A 24,889-nucleotide genomic window follows, 5' to 3' on the forward strand; every position below is an offset into this window, starting at 1 on the left:
GAAGCCGCAGTCGTGGCAAAAGCCGGGGCAAATCTCAAGCCAAGAGTTGTGCACGAAGCAAAAGCCGAGCACGCAGTCGTAGCAGAGGAAGGAGCAAAAGTCGTGCTCGTGGCAAGAGTCGAGCTAGAAGTAAAAGCAGGGCAAGAAGCAAAAGCAGGGCTCGCAGTAGGAGTCGGAGCCGAAGCAAGAAGAAGAGTCATGCAAGGAGCAAAAGCCATGTCAGGAGGTCCAAGTCACGAAGTAGCAGTGGTGAAAAGAGCCGTGGCAAAGACAAAAAGAGAAAGAGGAGCCCCAGCCACAGCTGCAGCAGTGTAAGCAGTAGTAATAATCTGACCGGGAGTAGTCTGTTAGAAGGACTGAAGCTGGTCATGAACAGCAAAGAACTGGAAGAGCGGTTGCCCACCCTCAAAGATGCCATCCTCACTATTCAGGTAGAGCTCATCATACATTCTACAAAATATCTTATTTTAGTCAATTATCAGAGTACATCTCTATATAAAGTGTGGTTCTTGAAGATACTGTTTAGTTACACCAATGGCATTTTCATAATACTTACGCTATCCAAGAGTTCAAGCTAAAAGTGGTATCGACCAAGTGGAGCAGCAGTTTGCCTCACAGCTTGTCTATAAAACATTAACAAGATTATATGTACAGCTACAATTCCAGACAAACTACTAGCATGTATAAACCATAAACAGAAGTGCATCTATTGTCTTTATTATGATAATTTAGCGGTACAAGAAAATGGCTTGCGGCCTACTTCATGTTGACTTAAATACATTATGGGTGCACCTCGCCACAGACTGAAAGAGGTGTTAAATAGCTGATTGAATACTGCTCTGCTGAGTATTAAGAAATAACAAAAAATGTTTAAACATCTGAAAGTAAGTAAAGCAGAACCAAATGACTAGGGGCCATACTCATAATTGTGTACAGGCACAAAAAAGGCCTTGAAACAATCAGACTCCCCTTCCCACAGAAAAGCTGGGATTTTTAAAAACAAACTTGACAAGTGAATTCAACTCAATTCAGTTTTATTTATATAGTTTTCATAACAGAAGTCATTTCATTGCAGTTTTCACAAAGAGCAGGTCTAGACCCAACAATTGCCACCCTGAGCAAGCAGTTGGCAGATACAGTCAAAGAAAAACTCCTTTTTAGCAGGTACAAACCTCGAACAGAACCCTGACTCAGGGTGGGACTATTAATGATAATTCTATGGATGAGAAAGCACAACGGGCAGAGGGAAGAAGTCGAGTTAGTAACATGCATATATTTGCTTTATCATAAACTCAGGCTAGTGGTGTTGTGTGTTTGTGCTTTTAGACACCTAAGTATACCATAGTTTTTTCTGGTCGTAGGCTTCTGAAAAAACTCACCTTTCAGTGATATTCATCCTGAAAATCCTCATTCACTTTCCCATCAACTACATTTAACTATCGAGTAGGCCAATAAATAAAAACTATGGAGCCTGGGAGGTGACTTGAGCATAATTCTTTAACAAATTGTCAAGCACAGAATTGCTTTAGTACATCGCAGACAAGCTTTACTTACTGCTTTCAAAAGTGGCACACCAGCCAAACACTAACTAAACACTGAAATGGGCAGGGAGACAGCAAATATTTCCATTCTACACACAGTGTAAAGCCTCTGTGTGTAGAAACTACAGACCAAACAGCTCTTGTTTGTTATTATAAAGGTAAACATTACAAAGACAAAGAATAATAGTTAATACATTGCGCAGCTATAACTACAAAAATGCCAGTGCAAGTAAAGTGTCGTGTTATTAAATTTATATCTTCAGTTTTAACACTACTGCCTTCTGGGGAAAATGTAAATTATTTACTTCTATGTAAATAATGAGAATCGTAATTGTTCTGTATTAAAGCAATAAGCTGCATCTTTTATTATTGAAAATTATTTAATAAGGAATGACATTTTTGTTTTTTGCTGAAAAATAGAAAGGTTTGGAAAGTCAAGAGTAACAAACTTTCACTAGTGAGAAGGATTTTGGAAACATTAAAGAGGTGGTATTATGCTCATTTTCAGGTTCAAAATCCTACTTAGAGTTTGTTCCAGAACAGGTTTACATGGTTTAATTTTCAAAAAACACCAGATTTTTGTGTCATACTGCACATTGCTGCAGCTCCTCTTTTCTCCCTGTGTGAAGGCTTCGTTTTAGCTATGGAGTGATACATCTTGTCTCTAAATTATCTTTTGTTGGAAGTTGCACATGCGCAGTTCCTAGTTAAGGACTACTAGCCAATCAGAAGCAGAGAAAGGCTGGTCAGTGAAAAGACGGTAAACATCTTCGATTCAGCTGTAGGCTACATGTTGCCGACCAGCTTGGCAACTTGGACTGGAGCAAGAGTTTCAGAGTGGTGAGTTATTAATCTGTAACAAAAGTATCTTTCATCCATAAAGTTTTAACTGAGCTCTGTCTCTACATCACAGTAACAACTTTATGTCCATTGACCTCCTGGAGGGTAGCTAGTGTTTGGAAGGGTGAGGAGAGCTGTGTGCTGCAGCTCACTGTTTTTCAACCGGTGTTTTTGAGGGTGTGTCGGAGTAGCCGCTTGCCAAGCGTTATATGACGTCATTTCGAAACGACTGGACTACAAACGAGCTGTTTTCAAGCAATTCAGAGTTTTCTGTGGGAGATGGGAAATGACTTTGGGCTTTGCAAACCTGTTACATGCAAAAAAAAAGTCTAAAACAAAATAAAGGAGAGGGAAAAAGACAAAAAGCATTATACCACCTCTTTAACACTTAAAAAAGTTCAAATATGTTATGTAAGCACTAGATAAAATACTTTAAATCATAGTTAGTTAATGCATCTCTTTCTCCTGTACAGGCCTCAGATGAAAGCAAAAAAGTGGAGCTTGTGCCGGATGAGCACAGACATCAGAAACATGACAGTCTGGAGAATTCAACATCATTGGAAAACGACAGTATGCTCCTTCCCCATGACAGAGTAGGCAGCGACTTCTCTTGGCTTCAGGCTCAAAGTCAAGAGGAATCTGCAGTCCAGAAAGCTGATGAGCTGGAAGATGAAGAGTCGTTCTTGTATGGGAATGAAGACACTGGAGGAAAACAAGCCATTAAGTCCTCCACTACACTTTTTGCATCGATTTCCCAGATTGGAGGCCATGCCAAACTACAAGACATGGATAGTGTTGCTCTTGGCAGTCAACAGCATCAGAATAGGTCTGTATTCAGTAATGTAGGGGATGTGCTTGATCTGAAGCAACCCCTTCAAATTACTTCCTCAAGCTTAGTCAATCTGGACAGCAGTGAGTGTGAGAAGATCAAGAACATTTTAAAAAGTCTGGGCACAGCAGACATCAGCGAGATCATGGTGAAGATGCAGGGGCAGAAGGAGGGGAAGCAGATACCTCCTGTACTTCTCGGCTCAGAAGCAACAGCAGCAGGCTTAACATTGCCAGCACTGAATAACCCGAACGTACGGCAAGCTCTGGAGTCTCTACAGTCTCTGATCAAAGGTGAGAATACTGTATTGAATAAAAGATTAAACTTCATCATAGTCGTAGTTAGGGCTGCAGCTAATGATTATTTTCATAGTCGACTAATCTCAATTATTATTTCGATTAGTCAATCATCCATCCATCTATGTATCCATCCATCATCAACCAAACATATAGGTACAGGGTCGCGGGGGGGCAGGAGCTAATCCCAGCTGACATCGGGCAAAAGGCGGGTTACACCAGGGACATTGCCAGGATTTTGAAAAATTGGGGGCTTAGCCCAGACCAGTTTTCACCTGATAATTTTGCTGAAAAATTTCTGTTTTAAATACTTAATTTCCTGCATTCTGGTGAATTTGTCTGGAACAACTTATTGAGGAAAAAATCATGCACTGCATTTAATGGTTTACTAATGTATAATCCAGTGCAGCTCTCAGGCATTCTATATTGCTGTCAGATATGTTTCTCCTGTAGATCAACTTATTTCATTCTTCCCTGCTGAATTAACACACATGTAGGCATTACGGAAGTTAAGTCTTTGTGCATATGGCACCTTTTCACCTCTATGATAAATCAATTAATTTCAATTCAGTTATAAACCCCTGCACTTTATTAGCTCCTGTGTTTCAGCAGGTTTTCTGCTCATGTTCTAAACTTTCTGAACATTCAAAAACCCTCCCACATCTGTGATCTCTGACATGTCCAGAAATTGTCAAGTGAGACACACTGTTGGAAGACAATAAAATAGTTTGAAGGTGTAATATTTACAAAATATTTGAACATGAGCAAAAAACCTGCTGAAATACAGGAGCTATCAAAGTCCAGGAGTTAATAACAGAATAAAAATAAATTAATTTAGGGGTGGTGATAGCGTAGTGGATAAGATGAGATAAGATGCATCTTTTGGTGTGCCCGGTTCAATTCCCCACTGACACGTCCACCAATGTGTCCCTGAGCAAGAGACTTAACCCTTAGTTGCATGCGTAAAGTCGTGCGAACTCTGACATGTATAGCAATTGTAAGTCGCTTTGGATAGAAGGTGCCACATGCCCATTTAAAGAGGTTACTTCTTCAAACAAAAGACACAAAAGAGGGATATTACATGAGAAACGTTCATCTACTGGAGAAACATCTAAAAGTAAAATTATTTTCTGCATTATATTCTGTTTTCTGAATTTCACCCTAAAAATACAGAAAAATTCACCAGAATGCAGGAAATTAAGTGTTAAATGCTCAGAATTTCATATAATTCAGCATTGAAGATTTCTTAAAAATTGTGTTGGTCTCATCTTAATCTCATGAACCCAATATTGTGTTTCGTCTCAGGAGCTGTCTCATTACACCCCTACTACTTTGTGAAACATATATTATTCCACAGCTGAAAATAGTCCCCAGCAAATGCACTATTTACTCCTGTAATGCTTGTTAAAAATTGCAGAGCCGAGCTAGTTTAGGAAGTCACTGGACTTTTTTAAAAATACACTGAACAAAATTATAAATGCAATGCTTTTGTTTTTGCCCCCATTCGTCATGAGCTGAATTCAAAAGATCTAAGATTTCTCTATAGCCCCTTTTCCACTGCACGGTACCAGCTCGATTTGCCTCGCTTTGTTTGGTTTTCCATCGTGGAAAAGTTGTACCTGCTTCCAGGTACTTTTTTTTGGTATCACCTCTGCCGAGGTTCCAAGCTAGCTGAGGCGATACTAAAATGTGACGTGAAAACACGGCAGACTGCTGATTGGTCAGAGAGAATCGGAGTTCCTGGGCTGGTGTGGTTACATGTGGTATGCAGCTGTGAGGCCAGTTGGATTTGCTGCCAAAGTAATCAGTCAGTGTCATTGTTATTAATGCTTTCACATGTAGTAATCTGATATCCACTATATCAGAGGTCTGCGCTCTACTGAAAGCATGTTAATAGAAATAATCGACACAAATGTACATGCCTTGATCAGCATTACCAGTACTGATTTGAGTAAATGTATCACTTACAGTTGGTGTTGTCTTCATAGGCCTACTTGTGAGCGGCTGATTTTTTGCAGTTTAAATGTGAACGTTGAGTTTGCATATAGAGATGTTTGCCACATTGGTAAGTTAGCTAAAATGCTAAAACCAAATTAAACCGTTAACTTTGCCCTTAAATTATCGTCAAACTCTGATGCAAGAAAAGTTAGCTGTCACACAATATATCACACTCATTCGACTGATCTTTTACAGATGGGCTTTGTGGTGTCCAGGGTCTTGCTTCCACTGTCGGCTACATAAGCAAAATAATTCTACAGTTTGCTCCATGCGTCTGCTTTGTTGACAAGCCGTGGAAGAGCTTGTGTTTTTAGCCAAGTCTCTCCGGGAGCTGCAGCGTAAGCCACGCCCACTCTGCTGGCAGGGAGGGGAGCGGCTGAGAGCTGCGCACACACATACTGCTCTGCGTGGAGGAGCTCTGTCATTGTTAAAGTATCGATTCTATAATAAAAGGCAGTATTGTATTGTTTGTAACATCAGGGTGTGATACCTTTCTAGTATCAGTATACAGTGCAACACTACCCAGGGTGAAACCTGAAGTTACCTTGCTAAACTCTGATCCTGCTTCATAGTACAGGCCTCTGACCTGTGCGTATGCATGGTTAATGTCTTTCTTATTTTGGTGTACGTTACTTTTCTAAAGGTAGTCATTTAGAATTATAAGATGTGTCAAGTTCATTTTGGAACTCTTTCTCTCCAGTTGTCAAGGAGAAGGAAGTGTATCTGATAATCTGGAAAGTGATGCCACATGGCCTGATGATTTTTCTTCTCTGTCTTTATTGTTTAATGCATTTGATGTAGAATATAGGGTTATGTTGTTGTACTTTCTTTCTCAAGCAACAAAGGAGAAGCGGGCAAAAAGAGATGGCAGTGGCACATCTCAGACATCCTCTGATAAACACAAGGTAAAGGATTTCTAAGCTCATTCACTGACTCCTCAGCATCCAAGTGGTAAAGTTGAACACATTAAAAAATAGAAAAATCCCTTATTTATGAACTTGTCGCTTGTTTTCCAGGCAGGGGACGAGGAGGAAAGGAAGAGAGAGAAACAAGCAAGAATAAGTAAAATGGAGTCCTTGATGAAAGAACTGGAGGAATTGTTGAAACAGGATGGTAAACCAGTTTTCTCCAGGGACAATCCTGTATTTCCTGTTGTCTTTATTGTCATCCAGATGGTAAAATATTCTTAGAAGCTTCAATGCTTTTTTTGTGCATTTGCAGGATTGAGTTTTCTGACACCAGTAATTGGGTTTTACTGCCAGAAATGTGAGGAGTTCATTGGAGATTTGAATAGTGCCGAAAACCATGCCAACATCCACCACCATAGTAACTCTAGCAGTGTAAGTATTCTTCCTATTTACCTCATGGTGTGGATAAGTCTGGTGATATTATACATTTTTTATTTTAACCAAAGCCCATGAACAGACCAATTCATACAATGAATATATCTACTAAAAGGAGTGTATGTGGATCAAAGGCTAAAATATCATCCTCCTGACCATAGAGCTCCATTGTTGTCTATTGCACTATTAATGTAAACACAGAGACTGCCTCCTCGGGTCTTATCGGAGTCTTGTGTTCAGTCAGCAAGGAACACACTCCACCTGTGTCTTTTCTCTCTTCGTTGGGCGATCGCAGCACTTGTGGTGACGTTTAGTCTGGCTGGATGATCTGTAGATGCCTTGTACAAAGATGGTCTCATGGTCTGCTGCACATAATCCAATGTAATGTAGGTCAAATGACCAGTAATCCCACTTTCCTCTTATGTTTTTTCGTTTTTCTAAAATGAACATCGTACAAAAACAATATAATACAAATTGCATTCAATTCTTTAATATAAATAAAAACATTAAAAAAAAACATAAAACATCATCCATGAGTCCAGTGAGAAAGGGTGCATTTCATTGCTTATAAATTTGTAAAAGCCTTTGGATTTTTTGTGGGTTTTTTTTAGCCTTGCTTTAGGCAGTTTGCCATAAAATAAGCTTTGTACATTGATTCTCTAATGGATATGAATCCTGTAATTTTTATCAACCCCATGGCAAACATTACATTTTAGCCCCATTCATATTTTAGCCCCATTACTAACAAGGCCAAAAGCTAAATCCTCATTGTTAAGGTGGTCGTAGACTCATTGGTTTCTTTATCTTAACACTGCAAAATTGTTTTTTGTGTTTTTAGCAGATTGTGCAGATGGACAACCATGCTAAAGACAGCAAAGGACACTTGCACTATTTTAAAGGTACCAGTAGCCAACACTCGCATCCCTCAGACAGGAGAGTTAACAAGGACTACGGTTACCATAGAGATTCAGAAGATCACGGAAATCACAGAGACTGGAAAGACGAGAGAGATCACAGAAGCAAACACAACGACGACCACAGAGGCCACAGGGCCAAGCAGGAAAACATCTCCTTGAAAGAGGAGATGAGGAAGGAGAGGATGCTCATAACGGTATCCCGTGGACGGACACCTCCTCCAGACATCAAGGTCAAGGAGGAGGTGAACAACAAGCAGGCCATTGGGAGCCATAGCAAAGTGGAAGACACGGACAAAAAGGGAAAATCATCCAAAGAGAGCAGAGAAAAAGATAACCAAGTAAAAGATGAAAGCAGTGAAAGTAGTGATGATAACAAAGGAAAAACACATAAAGCAAAATCACCTAAAAAGAAAAAGAAGAAGGAGAAGAAGAATAAGAAGAAAAAGGAGAAGGGGAATAAGTCCTAATTGTTGTATTATGCTTCTCAGTTTCCATTTCTATGTTACCCTGATTCCTGGGGTGATGATGGAAGCTTGTTGCAGCCCAAGTTTCTACACTTAAAAAGGCCAAGTTTTATCATTGCACTCCTGGGAATCAAGTTATTTTTTTTCCTCTTCCCAGTTAGTTTTTGTTTTGATGGTAAGAAGAAGAGGGAGATGGGCATCGAGGACTAATTCATCATTGTGCAAGGGACAGTGTGGAAGTGCACTTGTTGCTGTCAGCTTCAGTCAAAAGATAAGGTTTATATCAGTTTTATCCTTGTGCATCTAGTACGGAGATGGGTCTTACCCAGACTTGGCACCAAGACTGGAAGCAGGTTTCCACTCTTGATTGAGTTGCCTCCAGTGTTGGTGCCAACCAAGGCTAAATGCATCCCAGACTGATTTTCAAACAAGTGCATTTTCCAGAATGTCAACATGCTTCCTATTGTTAAGTGGTCTACAGATTCTTAAATGACAATGCATATGTTAATGTATGGCATGTCTTAAGTATTTCCTCACATCCTGGTTTTATCTTTCAATTAAATGTTTGAAAAATTAAGCGGTGAATTATTTTTGTCAACATCCTTATCTTTGTCAATACCATTGCTTCTGCGTGTGTATTTTCCAAGGACCAACAGCATTGTAGTGTTGTGGTTTGTAGTGAGTTCCATTTTCTTCCATGCATTTTTATCTGAACTACAAGACGTCTGTCTCCTGTGGTGGCATTGTAGATGAAAGGAAAATACAAAAATATGTTCAAATAAAAAAGGTGAAAAACTACAATCTTGTTGTCATTAAGTGATCGCGTGGATGTATATCCTCTTTACAGTGCATTGGCCATCAGTTACGAAAAAGGCAACTTTTTACAGGTGGGCAGAATCCTGGGCAGAAAATATCCTACTGTTGAGAGTAATGCTGAATTATCTCCCCCCTCTTGCTAAAGAGTTTCCTCGATAACAAATGCAATCACTGTCTGAATTATATTTATAGTGCTACTTACATATCTCACAGGAGCTGTGGTGGCATGTGTTAGGTAGGAAACAAACGTTGAATATAGGGAAAGGTAGTAGTTTAAGTTAAATGTCAATAAACGTGTCACATACTCCATCACTCCACACCATGATCTTTCCTTAATCTTAACCAAAATCCCTGAGTGCCTTAACATGACCATAAAAAGGGGGGAAAAATGCTGTAGACACTATAAGCGGATGTTGACTCTTTCTCATTAGGTTAATAGAAAATTGGCATTATGTTTCCTTTAAATTGTGTTTGCTGTAGGAAATGAGTTCTTTATAAACTTAATTTCTAGTGGACAGGTTGTTCTATCTGCACATTGTTTCTGCAGTCTTTCCCCTTGTTTATGAGGAAAATCTGTACTAGGAAAAACCCAGGTGTTACTGATAACACTAAGAAAGTTCTGTTATAATCAAGTGTCCCAGTAAGACGTGCCAGTGAGTAGGCATGCAGCAGACATTAAAAGGTTATAGCAGGAAAATCCCATATTTCTTTGACTTGCGATTTTCCTGCTATGATTAGTCAAACTGTCTGCTGTGAAAGGGGTTCACACCAGGACCCCTTTAACTGAAGCAGGTACATAGACTTCAGCAATCATTCATTTGATTATACACACTTGTGAGTGCAGACATGTGAGACACTGAGTTCAACCATTCCCTCTCTGGCCTTTGCAACCTTACAGTATCTTTTATCGGGAGGTCATCGCCGACTTTGTCAACTGGTGTGAGCTTAACCAACTTCACCATTAATACCGGCAAGACAAAGGAGATGTTGGTAGACCTCCGCAGGAAGGCGTCCTAGACTACGCTGGTGAACATCCAGGGTTTGGATATTGAGATGGTGGGAACTTGGTGTTCCCCCTCAACAATAAACTGGGTAGGTTCAACAACACAGATGTCCTGTACAAGAAGGTCCAAAGTCATCTTCATCTGCTGAGGAGACTGAAGTACTAAAGCACTGTGGTGGCATCTGCAGTAGTCTGTTGGGGAGCTTGAAGCCCAGAGAGGAACAGAAAAAGACTCAATAAAGTGGTTAAGAGGGCTAGTTCTGTCCTTGACTGCCCTCTAGACACCATAGAGGAGGCCGGTGAGAGGACGATGTTAGCCAAGCTGATGTCAACCATGGACAACACCTCTCACCCCCTGCATCAGACTGTGTGGTTCTTGAGCAACGTCTTCAGGAATAGACTGCCGCACCCTCAGTGCAAGAAGGAGCGGTACTACAGCACTGTCACTTTTATTTCTGTACTGTGTAAATACACATTATTATAATATTTCTTATTCACACTGTACCTGTACTGCACATCCATAGCCCTACTTTTATAGCCTCTATTGACGCTAAACTACACTGCTGGATTCTGTCCTGTCCAATATGTTTGTACACATGCATCTACCTCCTGCTGTGACCTATGCTATGTTCCATATTAATCACATCTGTATATAAAAGGTATATACAGTATAGCGTACACAATTTTTCTTGTCTTTCTATTTCTTTTATATTTTGTGTGGTATGTGTATTTTCGTGTCTGTTGTGATGTATCTGGAGCTGCTCTTTCAACTGAATTTCCCCAGTGTGAGACCAATAAAGTCTATGATCACGCCAGTGATGTATCAAAATGTCTTCTGTTAAATGGTGGTTCCCACTTGGTGAAAACTCAGAACTCAGAAAACTGCAGTCGCCATGCTCCCAAAAGGTTATAATGTCGATGTAATATGTATGTATAATGACTCGATGGGTTGGGGGTGAGAGAGAGAGAGGGCAAGAGAGGAACAGAGAGAAAGAGAGAGAGGGATGGAAGGAGAGAGAGGGGAGGGAGGCAGCCTACACAATATACACACACAGAGGTACAGACAGTAAAGGTGATGTTGCTATAGACTAAATGAAAAATGGTACAGATATTTATAGTAGTGTTAATGATAACAATCGTAATGTTAATGATTATAATAACAATAATAACAATAGGACTAGTAACAATAGTTGTAGGAGAGGGTGTCAAGCAGGAACACGGGGGCAGCAGGTGACCCGCAGCCACAGATCCAGACTCCACAGCTCCAGAGCTAGAAAACCTGCAGGAAGTGATAGGAGGAGAGAGGAGAGGGACGAGAAAGCACAAGACTACGGGAAAGGGGAGAAGTTGTGTTAGTAACATGCAATAATGCGATGAGGTTGCATACAGAGGGAGAGAAAGTAGAGGAGAGAGGAGCTCAGTGCATCATGGGAAATCCCCCGGCAGTCTAGGCCTATAGCAGCATAACTAAGGGATGGTTCAGGACTCACCTGAGCCAGCCCTAACTATAAGCTTTATCAAAGAGGAAAGTCTTAAGCCTACTCTTAAATGTGGAGATGGTGTCTGCCTCCTGAACCCAAACTGGAACCTGGTTCCACAGGAGAGGAGCTTGATAGCTGAACGCTCTGGCTCCTATGATCTGTGATCTCTTTTCCTGGTTCCTGTCAGAACACGTGCTGCAGCATTCTGAATCAGCTGGAGAGTCTTAATGGACTTTTTCGAGCAGCCTGATAATAAAGAATTGCAGTAATCCAGCAGTAACAAATGCATGGACTAGTTTTTCTGCATCATTTTTAGACAGGATGTTCCTGATTTTCGCAATATTACGTAGGTGAAAAAAGGTGGTCCTTGAAATTTGCTTAATGTGAAACTTAAACAACATGTCCTGATCAAAGATAACTCCAAGATTCCTCACAGTGGTGCTGGAGGCCAGGGCGATGCCATCAAGGGAAACTATCTTTATATAATGCATCACGGAGGTGCTTAGGCCCCAGAAGAATAACTTCAGTTTTATCTGAGTTTAACATTAGAAAATTACAGGTCATCCAGGTTTTAACATCCTGAAGGCACATTTGAAGTTTAGCTAACTGAGTAGTTTCATCTGGCTTGATCGATAGATATAACTGAGTATCATCTGCATAACAATTAAAGTTTATGGAATATTTCCTGATAATATTGCCTAAAGAAAGCACATATAAAGTGAACAAGATTGGTCAGGACAGATCCTTGAGGAACTCCATGACTAACTTTGGCGTGCATGGAGGACTCATCGTTAACATGTACAAACTGAAATCGATCTGATAAATAGGACTTAAACCAGCTTAGAGCGGTTCCTTTAATGCCAATGAAATGTTCCAGTCTCTGCAATAGGATCCGATGGTCAGTGGTATCAAATGCAGCACTAAGATCTAGTAAAACCAGTACAGAGACAAGTCCTTTGTTTGATGCAATAAGGAGGTCGTTAGTAATTTTCACCAGTGCTGTCTCTGTACTATGATGAACTCTAAATCCTGACTGAAAATCCTCAAATAAACTATTGCTCTGTAGAAAGTCACACAGCTGTTTAGCAACTGCTTTCTCCAGAACCTTAGAGAGAAATGGAAGGTTAGATATAGATCTATAGTTGGCTAAAACATCTGGATCAAGTTTGGGCTTTTTCAGAAGAGGTTTAATTGCAGCTACTTTAAAGTACTGTGGTACATAGCCTGTTGATAGAGATAGATTGATCATATCTAGTATAGAAGTGCTGACTAGAAGGAAGGGTATAGAAGGGTAAAACTTCTTTAAGCAGCCCAGTCGGGATGGGGTCTAAGAGGCAGGTTGATGGTTTAGATGAAGAAATTATTGAAGTTAGTTGGTAAAGATTGAGGGAAGCAAAACAGTCTAAACATGTATCTGGTTCTACAGCTGTTTCCTGAGTTTAGAGATAAGTCGGTGCCAATTGAGGGCAGGTCTTGGTGAATTTTGTTTCTAATAGTTAGAATTTTATCATTAAAGAAGCTCATGAAGTCGTAACTACTGAGAGCTATGGGAATACTTTTTGCCCAGTGGCGTGTAGTTCAGCAATACAAACTCAAAAGTTATCAAACAGTGGTCGGATACAGAGGGATTCTGTGGGAAAACTATTAAATGTTCAATTTCAATACCGTATACCAGAACAAGGTCGAGGGTGTGGTTAAAACAGTGAGTCGGTTCATGAACACTCTGAGAGAAGCCAATGGAATCTAACAGAGAGATAAACGCAGTACTAAAGCTGTCATTCTCAACATCCACATGAATATTAAAATCTCCTACAATAATAACTTTGTCCGTTTTAAGGACTAAAGTTGACAAAAACTCTGCAAATTCAGATAAGAATTCAGAATACGGGCCAGGTGCTCGGTACACTATAACAAAAAGAATTGGTTGCAGTGATTTCCAACTTGGGTGCGAAAGACTAAGAACAAGACTTTCAAATGAGTTATAGTTTAGTTTAGGTTTAGAGCTGATTAGTAGGCTAGAGTCGAAGATAGCTGCAACTCCACCTCCTCGGCCTGTGCCTCGAGGAATGTGAGTATTAATATGAGTGGGAGGGGTGGATTCATTTAGGCTAACATATTCTCCATCACCCAGCCAGGTTTCAGTAAGACAAAACAAATCAATATCATAATCTGATATTAGTTCATTTACTAGTACACCTTTAGAAGAGAGAGATCTGATGTTTAAGAGTCCACATTTAACTCTCCTATTCGTTTGCACTATTGCTCTTGTGGTTTTAATTTTTATGAGGTTTTTATGCACAGCTCCTCTTCTGTTTACCTTTGATTTAAATAATTTCGATGGTCAGAGGACAGACACCGTCACTATAGGGTTTTCAGTCAAAAGTAGGAATGTCCTAATCCCATTTATTGCTCCCTATACTTAAAATATTCTGGTATCAAATGTTTATTTTAACTATGTTTTTGTTCATTTTTTACCTACTTAATATGTGTGCAAAATAAGTGTAAATCAAACCTATATTAAAATGGGGCCCTATCTTTATTTAAAAGCCATCTTTTTATTCTGTTTCTAGAGTGTACCCAGATGTACAGTGAAGCTATGTCTCCAGAATCAGAATCAGAAGGAGTTTTATTACACATACAAGGAATTTGCTTTGGTGATAAGGTGCTACACATAGACAAACATACAGTTGACATAAATAAATGTAAAAAGTAATACAACTATTTGCACAGAAGGAACAACGTAGCAGATATTTACATGTGCATTATTCCCGGTTTGTGTTCATAAGAATGTTATATTGTGTTATGTTCACAATATAGAGAATTATGTGAACATAAATATAGAAATTGACCATATTTTAAAAAGTTAAAAATAATAAAACAACAATGACAATTAACAACAAATATGTGCAATGTGCCAGGTTTGTGCATGATATGCAATGAAATAATATTTACATGTGCAGAGACATTTTTATTATTTCGGGGGAATGTCAGTGGGGGCCCGGCCTTGTTGATGAGGCTAGCTGCAGACGGGAAGAAGCTGTTTTTGGCTGCAGCCTCCTGCCAGAGGGGAGAGTCTGAAACAGTTTGTGTCCAGGGTGGGAGGAGTCAGCTGCCATCTTCTCTGCTCGCCTCAGAGTCCTGGAGGCGTGCAGGTCCTGAAGAGAAGGAAGATTGCAGCCGATCACCTTCTCTGCAGAGCCAATGATGCGCTGCAGCCTGCCCTTGTTCCTGGCAGTGGCAGCAGCGTACCAGATGGTGATGGAGGAGGTGACTCAATGATTTGGCTTTTCCACTTTGGTAACATTTTCTACACTTGTTGGTACTACACAGCACTCAAACCAGTGAGCTGAGGAAAATATGCTAAGGTGAGTGTCCTTGTGTAAATTCCAGGGGATACTGTAGAAAACACCACGAGATGTAAGTCTTTGCAGGAACCGAACAAATATAGCAGCAGAGTCCAGTCTGCTGAGGGTTTGAGTGTTATGGATATAAAATAAAGGATTCTCTCTAACGGGTTTATGTCTAATTAACAATCACAAGTAACTGCTAATGATGTATTTTAAGTTTTTTGTATACGGTTATCAGTTGATTTATTATAAAAACAAATTGGATCTGAAGATCCTATTATTATAATCCAGGCAGCTATAAAAACAAGACCCCAAAAGCTGCTGGCTAGAACATTATATCAATAATAATGTAATGGTTTGTGGGGTAAGGGGACGAATGCTGACATCCTGTAAATAGCAGATCTTCATGATTGCATAAGTGTCATAATAATGTGAAGGCAAACTACACTCTGGTCTGGTTCTTCTTCATGTGTTTTGAACTTGTAATATTTATAGAGAATAAATTAAAGTCAAATCTAGATTTTTATTAATGATTGGAGGTACCAGATGTCTTTATTGACTGTTTTTCTTGGGGCTAATTGCAGACAATACAAACTGATGTGCAGGGTTTACTTTTTTACTCTAACTCAAGTAGTTAATTTTATTACCACAATAATTTCTATGTGAGTAGTTGTTTTTGCAAAAAAATAGTCCGTTTACTTGAGTACAGTTTTCGGCTTCTCTTCCCACCTCTGTTGTAAGTAACAAGCGAAAGTGATATTTTGCAAAGTAAAGCTGACATGTCTTATACCTGAACATGTCTCAAAGAATGTGTGCCATAATCAGGGTTGTGTGTCCTTGTGTGCTGGTGGACTTGACTGGAAATTATTGCACATGTTCTAGTGATTCTAGTGTTACTCAGATCCAGTCCATAGTGGCCCGCAACCCGCCACACAACACTATTCCAGCCATGATGTCAGTTAAGCATTAAATGACTTACCAACAGACATTCTGCTTATTTTCTAGTTCACCAAGACATGCTGTTGTTGTGATGTTACATACAGCAGCAGAAGAGCTGTGAGTATTGTGTCTGGAGCTGGAGTGCTGGTTCTGGGACCGTCTCATCCTCTCTGCATGTTAGCTTCATAGGAGCAATGTATCATATTCTTTGTATGTAAAATCTTTATTTGTAAAGTAACAAATTACACAGTGCTTGATGAACTTAACAGGACTAGGACATAACACCACATTTCAAGTTTCTTATTGCATCCACATTTCATTCACTTGTGTCTTTTCCTTGTGTCCAAGTCCCTCCCACTGGGGTAACATGGAGACACACAAGGGATTCTTATTTCTCTATTTTGTGCCTGTCTCCTCTCTCCTCCGTCCTGCTTTTGACCTGGAAATCGATCTAAGTGATTCCTAGAATGCATCTCGACGTGTGAGTGGAGGGAGGAGGCTTACCGGATGAGCTATGAGCGTGGATCACTGGGTGCTTTTCATCATGCTAATGCATCTCCTCATTTCTTTTTTGCATGTCTTAGCTCCTCCCAGCAAGGATGTGATAGAGATGCAAGGGAGATGCAGCGACTCAGTCACATTACAAATGTCCAATTTTAAATGGACAATTTTAAAACCTTACAGTATCTTTCGTAGACAGAAAAATGAAACAGGCCTCTATTGATTTAGAAATGTAAATTGTGTAACATGTTCTTCAATTGGGAATCAAAAACAAATGTTGGTTATTGAAATATTTTATATATATTATACATAGTTTATTTTGGTAAATGTATATAACATGTAAAAATAAATTGGTTGTGATTACAGTAAATGTTTGGTCAACAAAAACACTTGTTGACTCTGAAGTATTTATATCAGCAAACGTAATCCAAGACAGACGCCCAGGGAAAGACTCATTATATCACAATACAAACTTAACACTGAATACAATGGACACAAACTCACTTTGAAAAACCAGTTTAATAATTTACAAGATAATGTCTCCTTTTATTTATACACTGTCCCAGAGGACTCATGAAAGTCTTCCATACTAAACATTTACCAAGCTGTTACATCCATGGTTGCCCAGCAGATGGAGACAAATTCTCATGTATCTATAGACTTAGACAGTACTGCATTGGACTCCCTTGACTATGGCCGAGAGGGAGCAACAGTGAAACATTAATTACTTTCATTTTCACAATGAATTCGTCACAAAAAGAACTAAACCTGTTAAGCCATATTAACATTGCAATGCTTAATTTGTGGCAAAGAAACTTAATTCATGAAATGTTCCCTCATGTTACATTTCCATTACATTTACACAACACTGAACAGTTTGATGGTTTGGGCTTTGCTGTATTCCCATCTGTGTGTCTCTGCAAGTAACAACACGCTGCTGTCTGAAGGCCTCTTGTTTAAAGTCCTGGCTGCTGCCTTTGTTACTTTCACTTAGATGCAAGTCTCACTTCACAATCACATACAGATCAGATCCTAGCAAGGAAATGATGCATTTCTTAGGGATTGTTTTCAGTGGAGGATTTTGGGCAGCAGGATGGTGTATGTGAGATTTACTCCAAATAAACTACAGAGTTTATGTTCATGAATGCAGGAACATCAGTGCAGCTCACTGTTACGTCCCGAGGTGTCTAGGGATATTGGGACATAAACATAAACCAGATGTTGTTGGTTTGAAAGGATATTTATTTGAAGTAACGAAAGTGGAGCACAACCAGAGAATGGGCCAATGGGTGCTGTGGTAATCAACAAACAATTATAACAAAAGGAGATCCTCAAAAGGAGGATTACTGTTCTACAGAGGTACTAACAAAAACAAGAATAAACCAAAAGCTCACTAACCTACAGCATTTGAAAAACACAAAACGCACAGCACCCCTGACCATAAAACAACTATGGTGTGTGCAAGAAAGGTGTCAGTTATATCTAAGCTTAAACCTGGCCCACTCTCTTACCTTCACACAGTGAAACACAGTCAAGACACAAAGTCTGGCACAGGTAACAAAACACTACTACAAGCTCTGAGACATGTGTTCCCAAGGCAAGTAACTCAGGTCAGATTGCTGCCTCTTACGGCAGACCCGGCAGGCTTTTAAGCAGGTGGTGGTCGTCACTGTCGCCCTTTGATTGGCCCGTAGTAGCACGCCGCACCAATCGATGGCATGGTCACTGGAAACCCAGGAAGTAGGCGGGACCTTCTCTCCTCGTGCAGCCAATCCTCCGCGTGGGCTTGCACAGCCTACTCAGCATACCAGATAGCCTACTCAAAAGCACAGGCAAATACAGGTGGGGGCGGTGGCAGCCGTAACATCACACTAAATATAATCACAACAATGGAGTGTAGAATAGTAATTATACAGACTAATTGTTGGTTGCCTGTAGTATGCTACATCATACATATCACTCCTCCTGCCAGAGGGGAGAGTCTGAAACAGTTTGTGTCCAGGGTGGGAGGAGTCAGTTGCCATCTTCCCTGCTCGCCTCAGAGTCCTGGAGGCGTGCAGGTCCATACAGTGATGGAAGATTGCAGCCAATCACCTTCTCTGCAGAGTGAATGATGTGCTGCAGCCTGCCCTTGTCCATGGTAGTGGCAACAGCGTACCAGATGGTGATGGAGGAGGTGAGGATGGACTCAATGATGGCGGTGTAGAAGTGCACCATCATTGTCTTTGGCAGGCTGAACTTCTTCAGCTGCCGCAGGAAGTTCATCCTCTGCTGGGCCTTCTTGGTGAGGGAGGTGATGTTCAGCTCCCACTTGAGGTCCTGGGAGAAGATGGTGCCCAGGAAGCGGAAGGAGTCCACAGTGGTGACTGAGGAGTCACTCAGGATGATGGGGGAGGATGGGGCTGGGCTCTTTCTGAAGTCCACGACCTTCTCCACTGTCTTCAGATAGTTCCAGACTGTTCTGGCTGCACCAGGTCACCAGATGGTCCATCTCCCACCTGTAGGCGGACTCATCCCCACCAGAGATGAGGGTGGTGTCATCCGCAAACTTCAAGAGCTTGACAGACAGGTGACTGGAGGTGCAGCTGTTGGTGTACAGGGAGAAGAGCAGAGGGGAAAGAACGCAGCCTTGAGGGGATCCAGTGCTGATGGTCCTGGAATCAGAGACATGTTTTCCCAGCTTCACGTGCTGCTTCCTGTCCGTCAGGAAGACAGAGATCCACCTGCAGGTGGAGTCAGGCACGTTCAGCTGGGAGAGCTTGTCCTGTAGCAGGGCCGGGATGATGGTGTTGAAAGCAGAGCTGAAGTCCACAAACAGGATCCTGGCGTAGGTTCCTGGGGAGTCCAGGTGCTGGAGCATGTAGTGAAGTGCCATGTTTACTGCATCATCTACAGACCTGTTGGCTCTGTAGGCGAACTGCAGGGAGTCCAGGAGTGGGTCTCCCTCTCCATTAATGGAGAAATTAAGTAATATTCTAATTTTCGGAGATACTGAATTTGGGATTTTCATTAGTTGTCAGTTTTAATCATCACAATTAAATAAATAAACATTTGAAATATATCAGTCTGTGTGTAATGAATGAATATAATATCCAAGTTTCACTTTTTGAATGGAATTACTGAAATAAATCAACTTTTTGATGATATTCTAAAATTACATTTTACAAACAAAAGACAGGGAGACAAAAAATAAAATAATACAAACAAAAATAATAATAAAAACAAAATACATTTGAAACTATGTGTTGCCTTTTCACAAGCGTCTCTCTCTCTCTCTTCTCTCATGCTCTCTCTCTCTCTCCCTCTGTCTTCTCCAAACTGTGGAGGATGACAGTGGCAGACATCCGCCCACCCTGAGGCCCACCCTGAGTCATGGCTCTGTTCAAGGTACCTGCTAAAAGGAAGTTTTTCCTAGCCAGTGTCGTACTTGCTCGTGGGAACTGTTTATATAAACAAATTATTGCGGTCCAGACCTGCTCTATATGAAAAATCCAATGAGAGAACTTGTATTATTTTTTTTATTATTATTAATTGGCGCTATATACAGTGCCTTGCGAAAGTATTCGGCCCCCTTGAACTTTTCCACCTTTTGCCACATTTCAGGCTTCAAACATAAAGATATAAAACTGTAATTTTTTGTGAAGAATCAACAACAAGTGGGACACAATTGTGAAGTGGAACGAAATTTATTAGATATTCCAAACCTTTTTAACAAATAAAAAACTGAAAAATTGGGCGTGCAAAATTATTCAGCCCCTTTACTTTCAGTGCAGCAAACTCTCTCCAGAAGTTCAGTGAGGATCTCGGAATGATCCAATGTTGACCTAAATGACTAATGATGATAAATAGAATCCACCTGTGTGAAATCAAGTCTCCGTATAAATGCACCTGCTCTGTGATAGTCTCAGAGGTCCGTTTAAAGCGCAGAGAGCATTTGAAGAACAAGGAACACACCAGGCAGGTCCGAGATACTGTTGTGGAGAAGTTTAAAGCCAGATTTGGATACAAAAAGATTTCCCAAGCTTTAAACATCCCAAGGAGCACTGTGCAAGCGATAATATTGAAATGGAAGGAGTATCAGACCACCGCAAATCTACGAAGACCCGGCCGTCCCTCTAAACTTTCAGCTCATACAAGGAGAAGACTGATCAGAGATGCAGCCAAGAGGCCCATGATCACTCTGGATGAACTGCAGAGATCTACAGCTGAGGTGGGAGACTCAACAATCAGTCGTATACTGCACAAATCTGGCCTTTATGGAAGAGTGGCAAGAAGAAAGCCATTTCTTAAAGATATCCATAAAAAGTCTCGTTTGAAGTTTGCCACAAGCCACCTGGGAGACACACCAAACATGTGGAAGAAGGTGCTCTGGTCAGATGAAACCAAAATCGAACTTTTTGGCAACAATGCTAAACGTTATGTTTGGTGTAAAAGCAACACAGCTCATCACCCTGAACACACCATCCCCACTGTCAAACATGGTGGTGGCAGCATCATGGTTTGGGCCTGCTTTTCTTCAGCAGGGACAGGGAAGATGGTTAAAATTGATGGGAAGATGGATGGAGCCAAATACAGGACCATTCTGGAAGAAAACCTGATGGAGTCTGCAAAAGACCTGAGACTGGGACGGAGATTTGTCTTCCAACAAGAAAATGATCCAAAACATAAAGCAAAATCTACACTGGAATGGTTTACAAATAAACATATCCAGGTGTTAGAATGGCCAAGTCAAAGTCCAGACCTGAATCCAATCGAGAATCTGTGGAAAGAACTGAAAACTGCTGTTCACAAACGCTCTCCATCCAACCTCACTGAGCTCGAGCTGTTTTGCAAGGAGGAATGGGCAAAAATTTCAGTCTCTCGATGTGCAAAACTGATAAAGACGTACCCCAAGCGACTTACAGCTGTAATCGCAGCAAAAGGTGGCGCTACAAAGTATTAACTTAAGTTTGAAATATCCAATAAATTTTGTTCCACTTCATAATTGTGTCCCACTTGTTGTTGGTTCTTCACAAAAAATTACAGTTTTATATCTTTATGTTTGAAGCCTGAAATGTGGCAAAAGGTCGAAATGTTCAAGGGGGCCGAATACTTTCGCAAGGCACTGTAAATGAAATGAAATTGTATTGTGTGTTCTCCTTTGAGAAACGAATCAGAAACCAAAAGGTAAACATGTGTATGTTGTATATTTTGGCTTCACATTGGCACCCCTTAGTTTTGCGTTAGACACAATACCCTTCCATTATCAAGCTACATAGATGAAGGCCTTTTTTTGATACAGCCAATCAGCAGTAAAGTCAGTGTTCTATCATAGGCAGAGCAGACGTCACACGGAGCCAATCAGCAGCCTGCTACACACCACAAGGGATACAGACTTTTGAACAACAAGACACATTAGCTTTCCTGCTAAAGTCTCCTTTTTATCTCACAAACATGAACATAGCTCTTGTGCTGCACCTTATCTTGTTGAAAGAGTCACAAAACAAACATTCGCTGGGAAAGAGAGCACTGCTTTTTACAGACTTCACCAGTCTGCTTGCTGGTGAAGTCCTTACTCTTCAATAGCACTAACAACACGCTGTCTCCCAATACCAACGCTCTCAGAAAAAGTGACGTAACGTAGTTATTTGACTGTGTGTGAGACGCACCGGGTGCGTCTTATAGACGCATATAGTCTCTATGAGACGCTCTGGGGCGTTCTGTACAGACCGGAAGTGCTAGTTAGCTAGCAGTAGCTATGTTCGTGATAAAGGTGTTGACAGGGTAAGCTTCTCTTGTGTTGCTGCAACGTAGCAAATGAGGGTGTTTCATACAGATGCTGAAGGGTACCGTTAGCGTAAAATCCATGTCTGAAAGTGTCAGCATTGAAATGGGAATGCGTTGGATACGTAGGCTACAGCGCAAGTTTCATTACTTTACTCTTGTTCCTTACAGTGTAATACAGGCGCTCTGAGAGCCAAAGACGTTTTTCTTCATTATAATGATAAAAAACTATTAACATTGTCCTAACCTAGTCCTGCTATGTCCATATAGTGCTGGGCTGCAGCAGATGATGAAGGTGTGCTCTCAGTATGGCCTTGATTATGACATAAAGTATAACGCTAAGAAAAGTCAGATAATGATAGTTAGAAACGATGAGGACAGGAAGTCAACTTTCCCGACCTTTTATTTGTCAGATAGCCCTCTTGCTGTGTGTGAGGAAGTTAAATATTTAGGTCATGTCATATCTAATGACTGGACGGATGACAAAGACCTATAGCATCATTTATTCTCAAGCTAACGTGCTTATAAGGAACTTTTCCATGTGTTCTGACCGTGTGAAGTGCTCTCTGTTTAGAACCTACATTACACCGCTTTGTACTGCTCAGTTGTGGTCTAACTATAAGAAAAAGAGTATGTAGAGGCTTAAGGTAGCATATAATGATGCAATGAGGCTGCTGCTTCATGTCCCTAGGTGGCATAGTGCTAATCATTTGTTTGTGTCTACTAGAGTGCCAACTTGGTAGGCACTCTTAAGAAAACTGATGTTTAGTTTTATGTGTCGCCTGGACAAGTCAGAGAATCAGATAATTGAAGCCATAGTCAGTCCTCTGAAAAGCTGCTATAGATACACTTCTAGGTGAAGATGACATTGGTGCAATAGTCTGTATATCCAAGGCTAATATGTATTTTTTATATTTATGTATTTCCTTGTATTGTGTACTGTATGATGTGTTATATGGACCTGTGTCTGCAATAAAGTTATTAATTTAATTGCATTTAAAAAACATGTAGACATCATTGTTTACTACAGAAAGGGATTTCAGTTGGACTTTAAATTACAAGAAGTGATGGACTATCATTTCTTTGCTCTTAATTTGTTTATGCATCCAGGAGTTGTGACCCTCTATACTACAACAGAAGAACAGGTCTTTATCTTTTCTCTTTCTTTCTTCATGTCTAATGAGTAACCCACTAGTTCCAGTAAAGCAGGTCTCTGGGCGTGTCGATGCTTGCTGCAGTCTGCCTGACTGTCTTTTGCAGCATGAGTGATGTTATTTGTGGCTGCACATGATAAGACATCTTCCTGCGTGTGTTCGTGTGTATGTGTATGTGTGTGTGTGTGTGTGTGTGTGTGTGTTCTTAGTCTATTTGCAATGGAATAAAGGACGCTCCGCCCACCTTTGCCTGTGAGCTTCACTGACAGGCAGGTCAGAGCCAGGTCAGAAACTGAAGGAAATTCTAGGGAACATAGGAAACCATAAAGCGTAAAGGTATTTTTTATTATCTTACTTAAAATCATGGTGGGTTACTGAAGTGCAATGCTTGCTTTTCCTGCCCTGCTTTCTCTGTTTTAAGTTGGATTTACTCCCTGTGTTTACTGTCAATGACTGTAATTCTAAAGAGGAGCCACACCTACGCTCACAGAGCCATGACAATAGACTGGTAGTTAAACACACAGAGAAAGGATAAAGAGGGGTTAAGGTGTAGGGTGTGGTTAGGAGATTTCTCAGAGGTAAACAGCAGCCATGCTTTGTCCTCGGGCAGTCTTCACATTTCCAGGGATTAGAGGGGGAATTAATAATGCAGAGGAATTCTTCTGGTTTGTGCAAATCAGTTCATTTCTATGTAGGGAGAACATACCACTCGATTAGGGAATGGTATGTTTTTATTTAGGGAAATTACAGTCACAAATATGTAAACATGTCTACATATCTGTGATTGTAATTTCCCCTAAGTAAAGAGCTACCAATCCCTTAACCGAGTGGTATTTTCTCCCTACATGGAAATGAACTGGTAGTAATATATGGTATAGGTATAGCGCTGTCCATGTTGTGTTCACTTTTACAATGTATGTTTAATATGGACATCAGTTCCATTATGAACACTCTGGCATTACTTTATTTTCTCAGCCCACTACTATGAAATAGATAAATTACAAGACATTAAAGGATTCAGTTTTCTTCCTGTACATTCTTAACGGAGCCTACTTGAAATCTGTTTCTGTCCAGTAAATTTCTGATGTTACTCAGCCTGGCAAATGGGAGTTGGGTATCTAATTCCAATAAAAAGTATTTCAATAGGAAGCATCAGGGAGATTGGGCTAGTGGAATGGAAACATGATTAGCATCACAAGACACAACATTATGTTTTTGCCCTGCAGCAGCTGTCAGGTATTGTGCATAATTAACTGCCCAAGTGAATTTTACTTTTGTTATCGCTTGGAAGATAACATAAAAAGGGAACAAGCTGTTCCCCTCACATAGCATATGACAGGAAATCATCCTGCTTCTCAGCGGTTTCTGGCAGGTCAAACATGATGCTCATATTTGACCTCTCCTCCATGTGCCTATTTCAGTCTGTCTTCATCAGCCAGTGTCACACTGAATCAACATTTCCAGTATATCAACTTGTGAGTTGAGGGACTTTTGGCTCCACACCATTGTTTGCCAAGCTGCTGAAGCTGAAAATCTCTAGACAAACAAAATATTTTTAGCGCAACAATACTTATATTCTGTTTATGTAAGCAGTGGTGGATGAAGTAAACAAATCCTTCAGTTTAAATTTCTACTTGAGTCAAAGTACAAAGTATCA

At 40.5% G+C, this 24,889-nt stretch overlaps 1 protein-coding gene across 1 annotated transcript; it reads left to right on the forward strand.

Moving 5' to 3' along the window:
* Positions 1-7: 7 nt before the first annotated feature.
* Positions 8-9,029, forward strand: LOC119896782 (pre-mRNA-splicing factor cwc25-like). Its single transcript, XM_038710201.1, has 6 exons — positions 8-431; positions 2,855-3,503; positions 6,342-6,409; positions 6,521-6,617; positions 6,726-6,844; positions 7,686-9,029. Exons 1-6 carry the CDS (start codon positions 369-371, stop codon positions 8,229-8,231), a joined length of 1,542 nt encoding a protein of 513 aa, XP_038566129.1. The 5' UTR covers positions 8-368; the 3' UTR covers positions 8,232-9,029.
* Positions 9,030-24,889: the final 15,860 nt, after the last annotated feature.

The sequence above is a fragment of the Micropterus salmoides genome, unplaced genomic scaffold, assembly GCF_014851395.1.
Source record: "Micropterus salmoides isolate LMB-PRFRI ecotype aquatic unplaced genomic scaffold, ASM1485139v1 Ms_hic_scaffold_1047, whole genome shotgun sequence".
Lineage (NCBI taxonomy): Eukaryota > Metazoa > Chordata > Actinopteri > Centrarchiformes > Centrarchidae > Micropterus > Micropterus salmoides.

What these genes read in the sequence shown, in the direction of transcription:
- LOC119896782 (XM_038710201.1), top strand. Translation starts at nt 369, where the DNA reads ATGAACAGCAAAGAACTGGAAGAGCGGTTGCCCACCCTCAAAGATGCC. An exon ending in TCTACAGTCTCTGATCAAAG is followed by an intron (nt 3,504 to 6,341) that starts GTGAGAATACTG and finishes TTCTTTCTCAAG; the next exon opens with CAACAAAGGAGAAGCGGGCA. An exon ending in CATCCTCTGATAAACACAAG is followed by an intron (nt 6,410 to 6,520) that starts GTAAAGGATTTC and finishes CTTGTTTTCCAG; the next exon opens with GCAGGGGACGAGGAGGAAAG.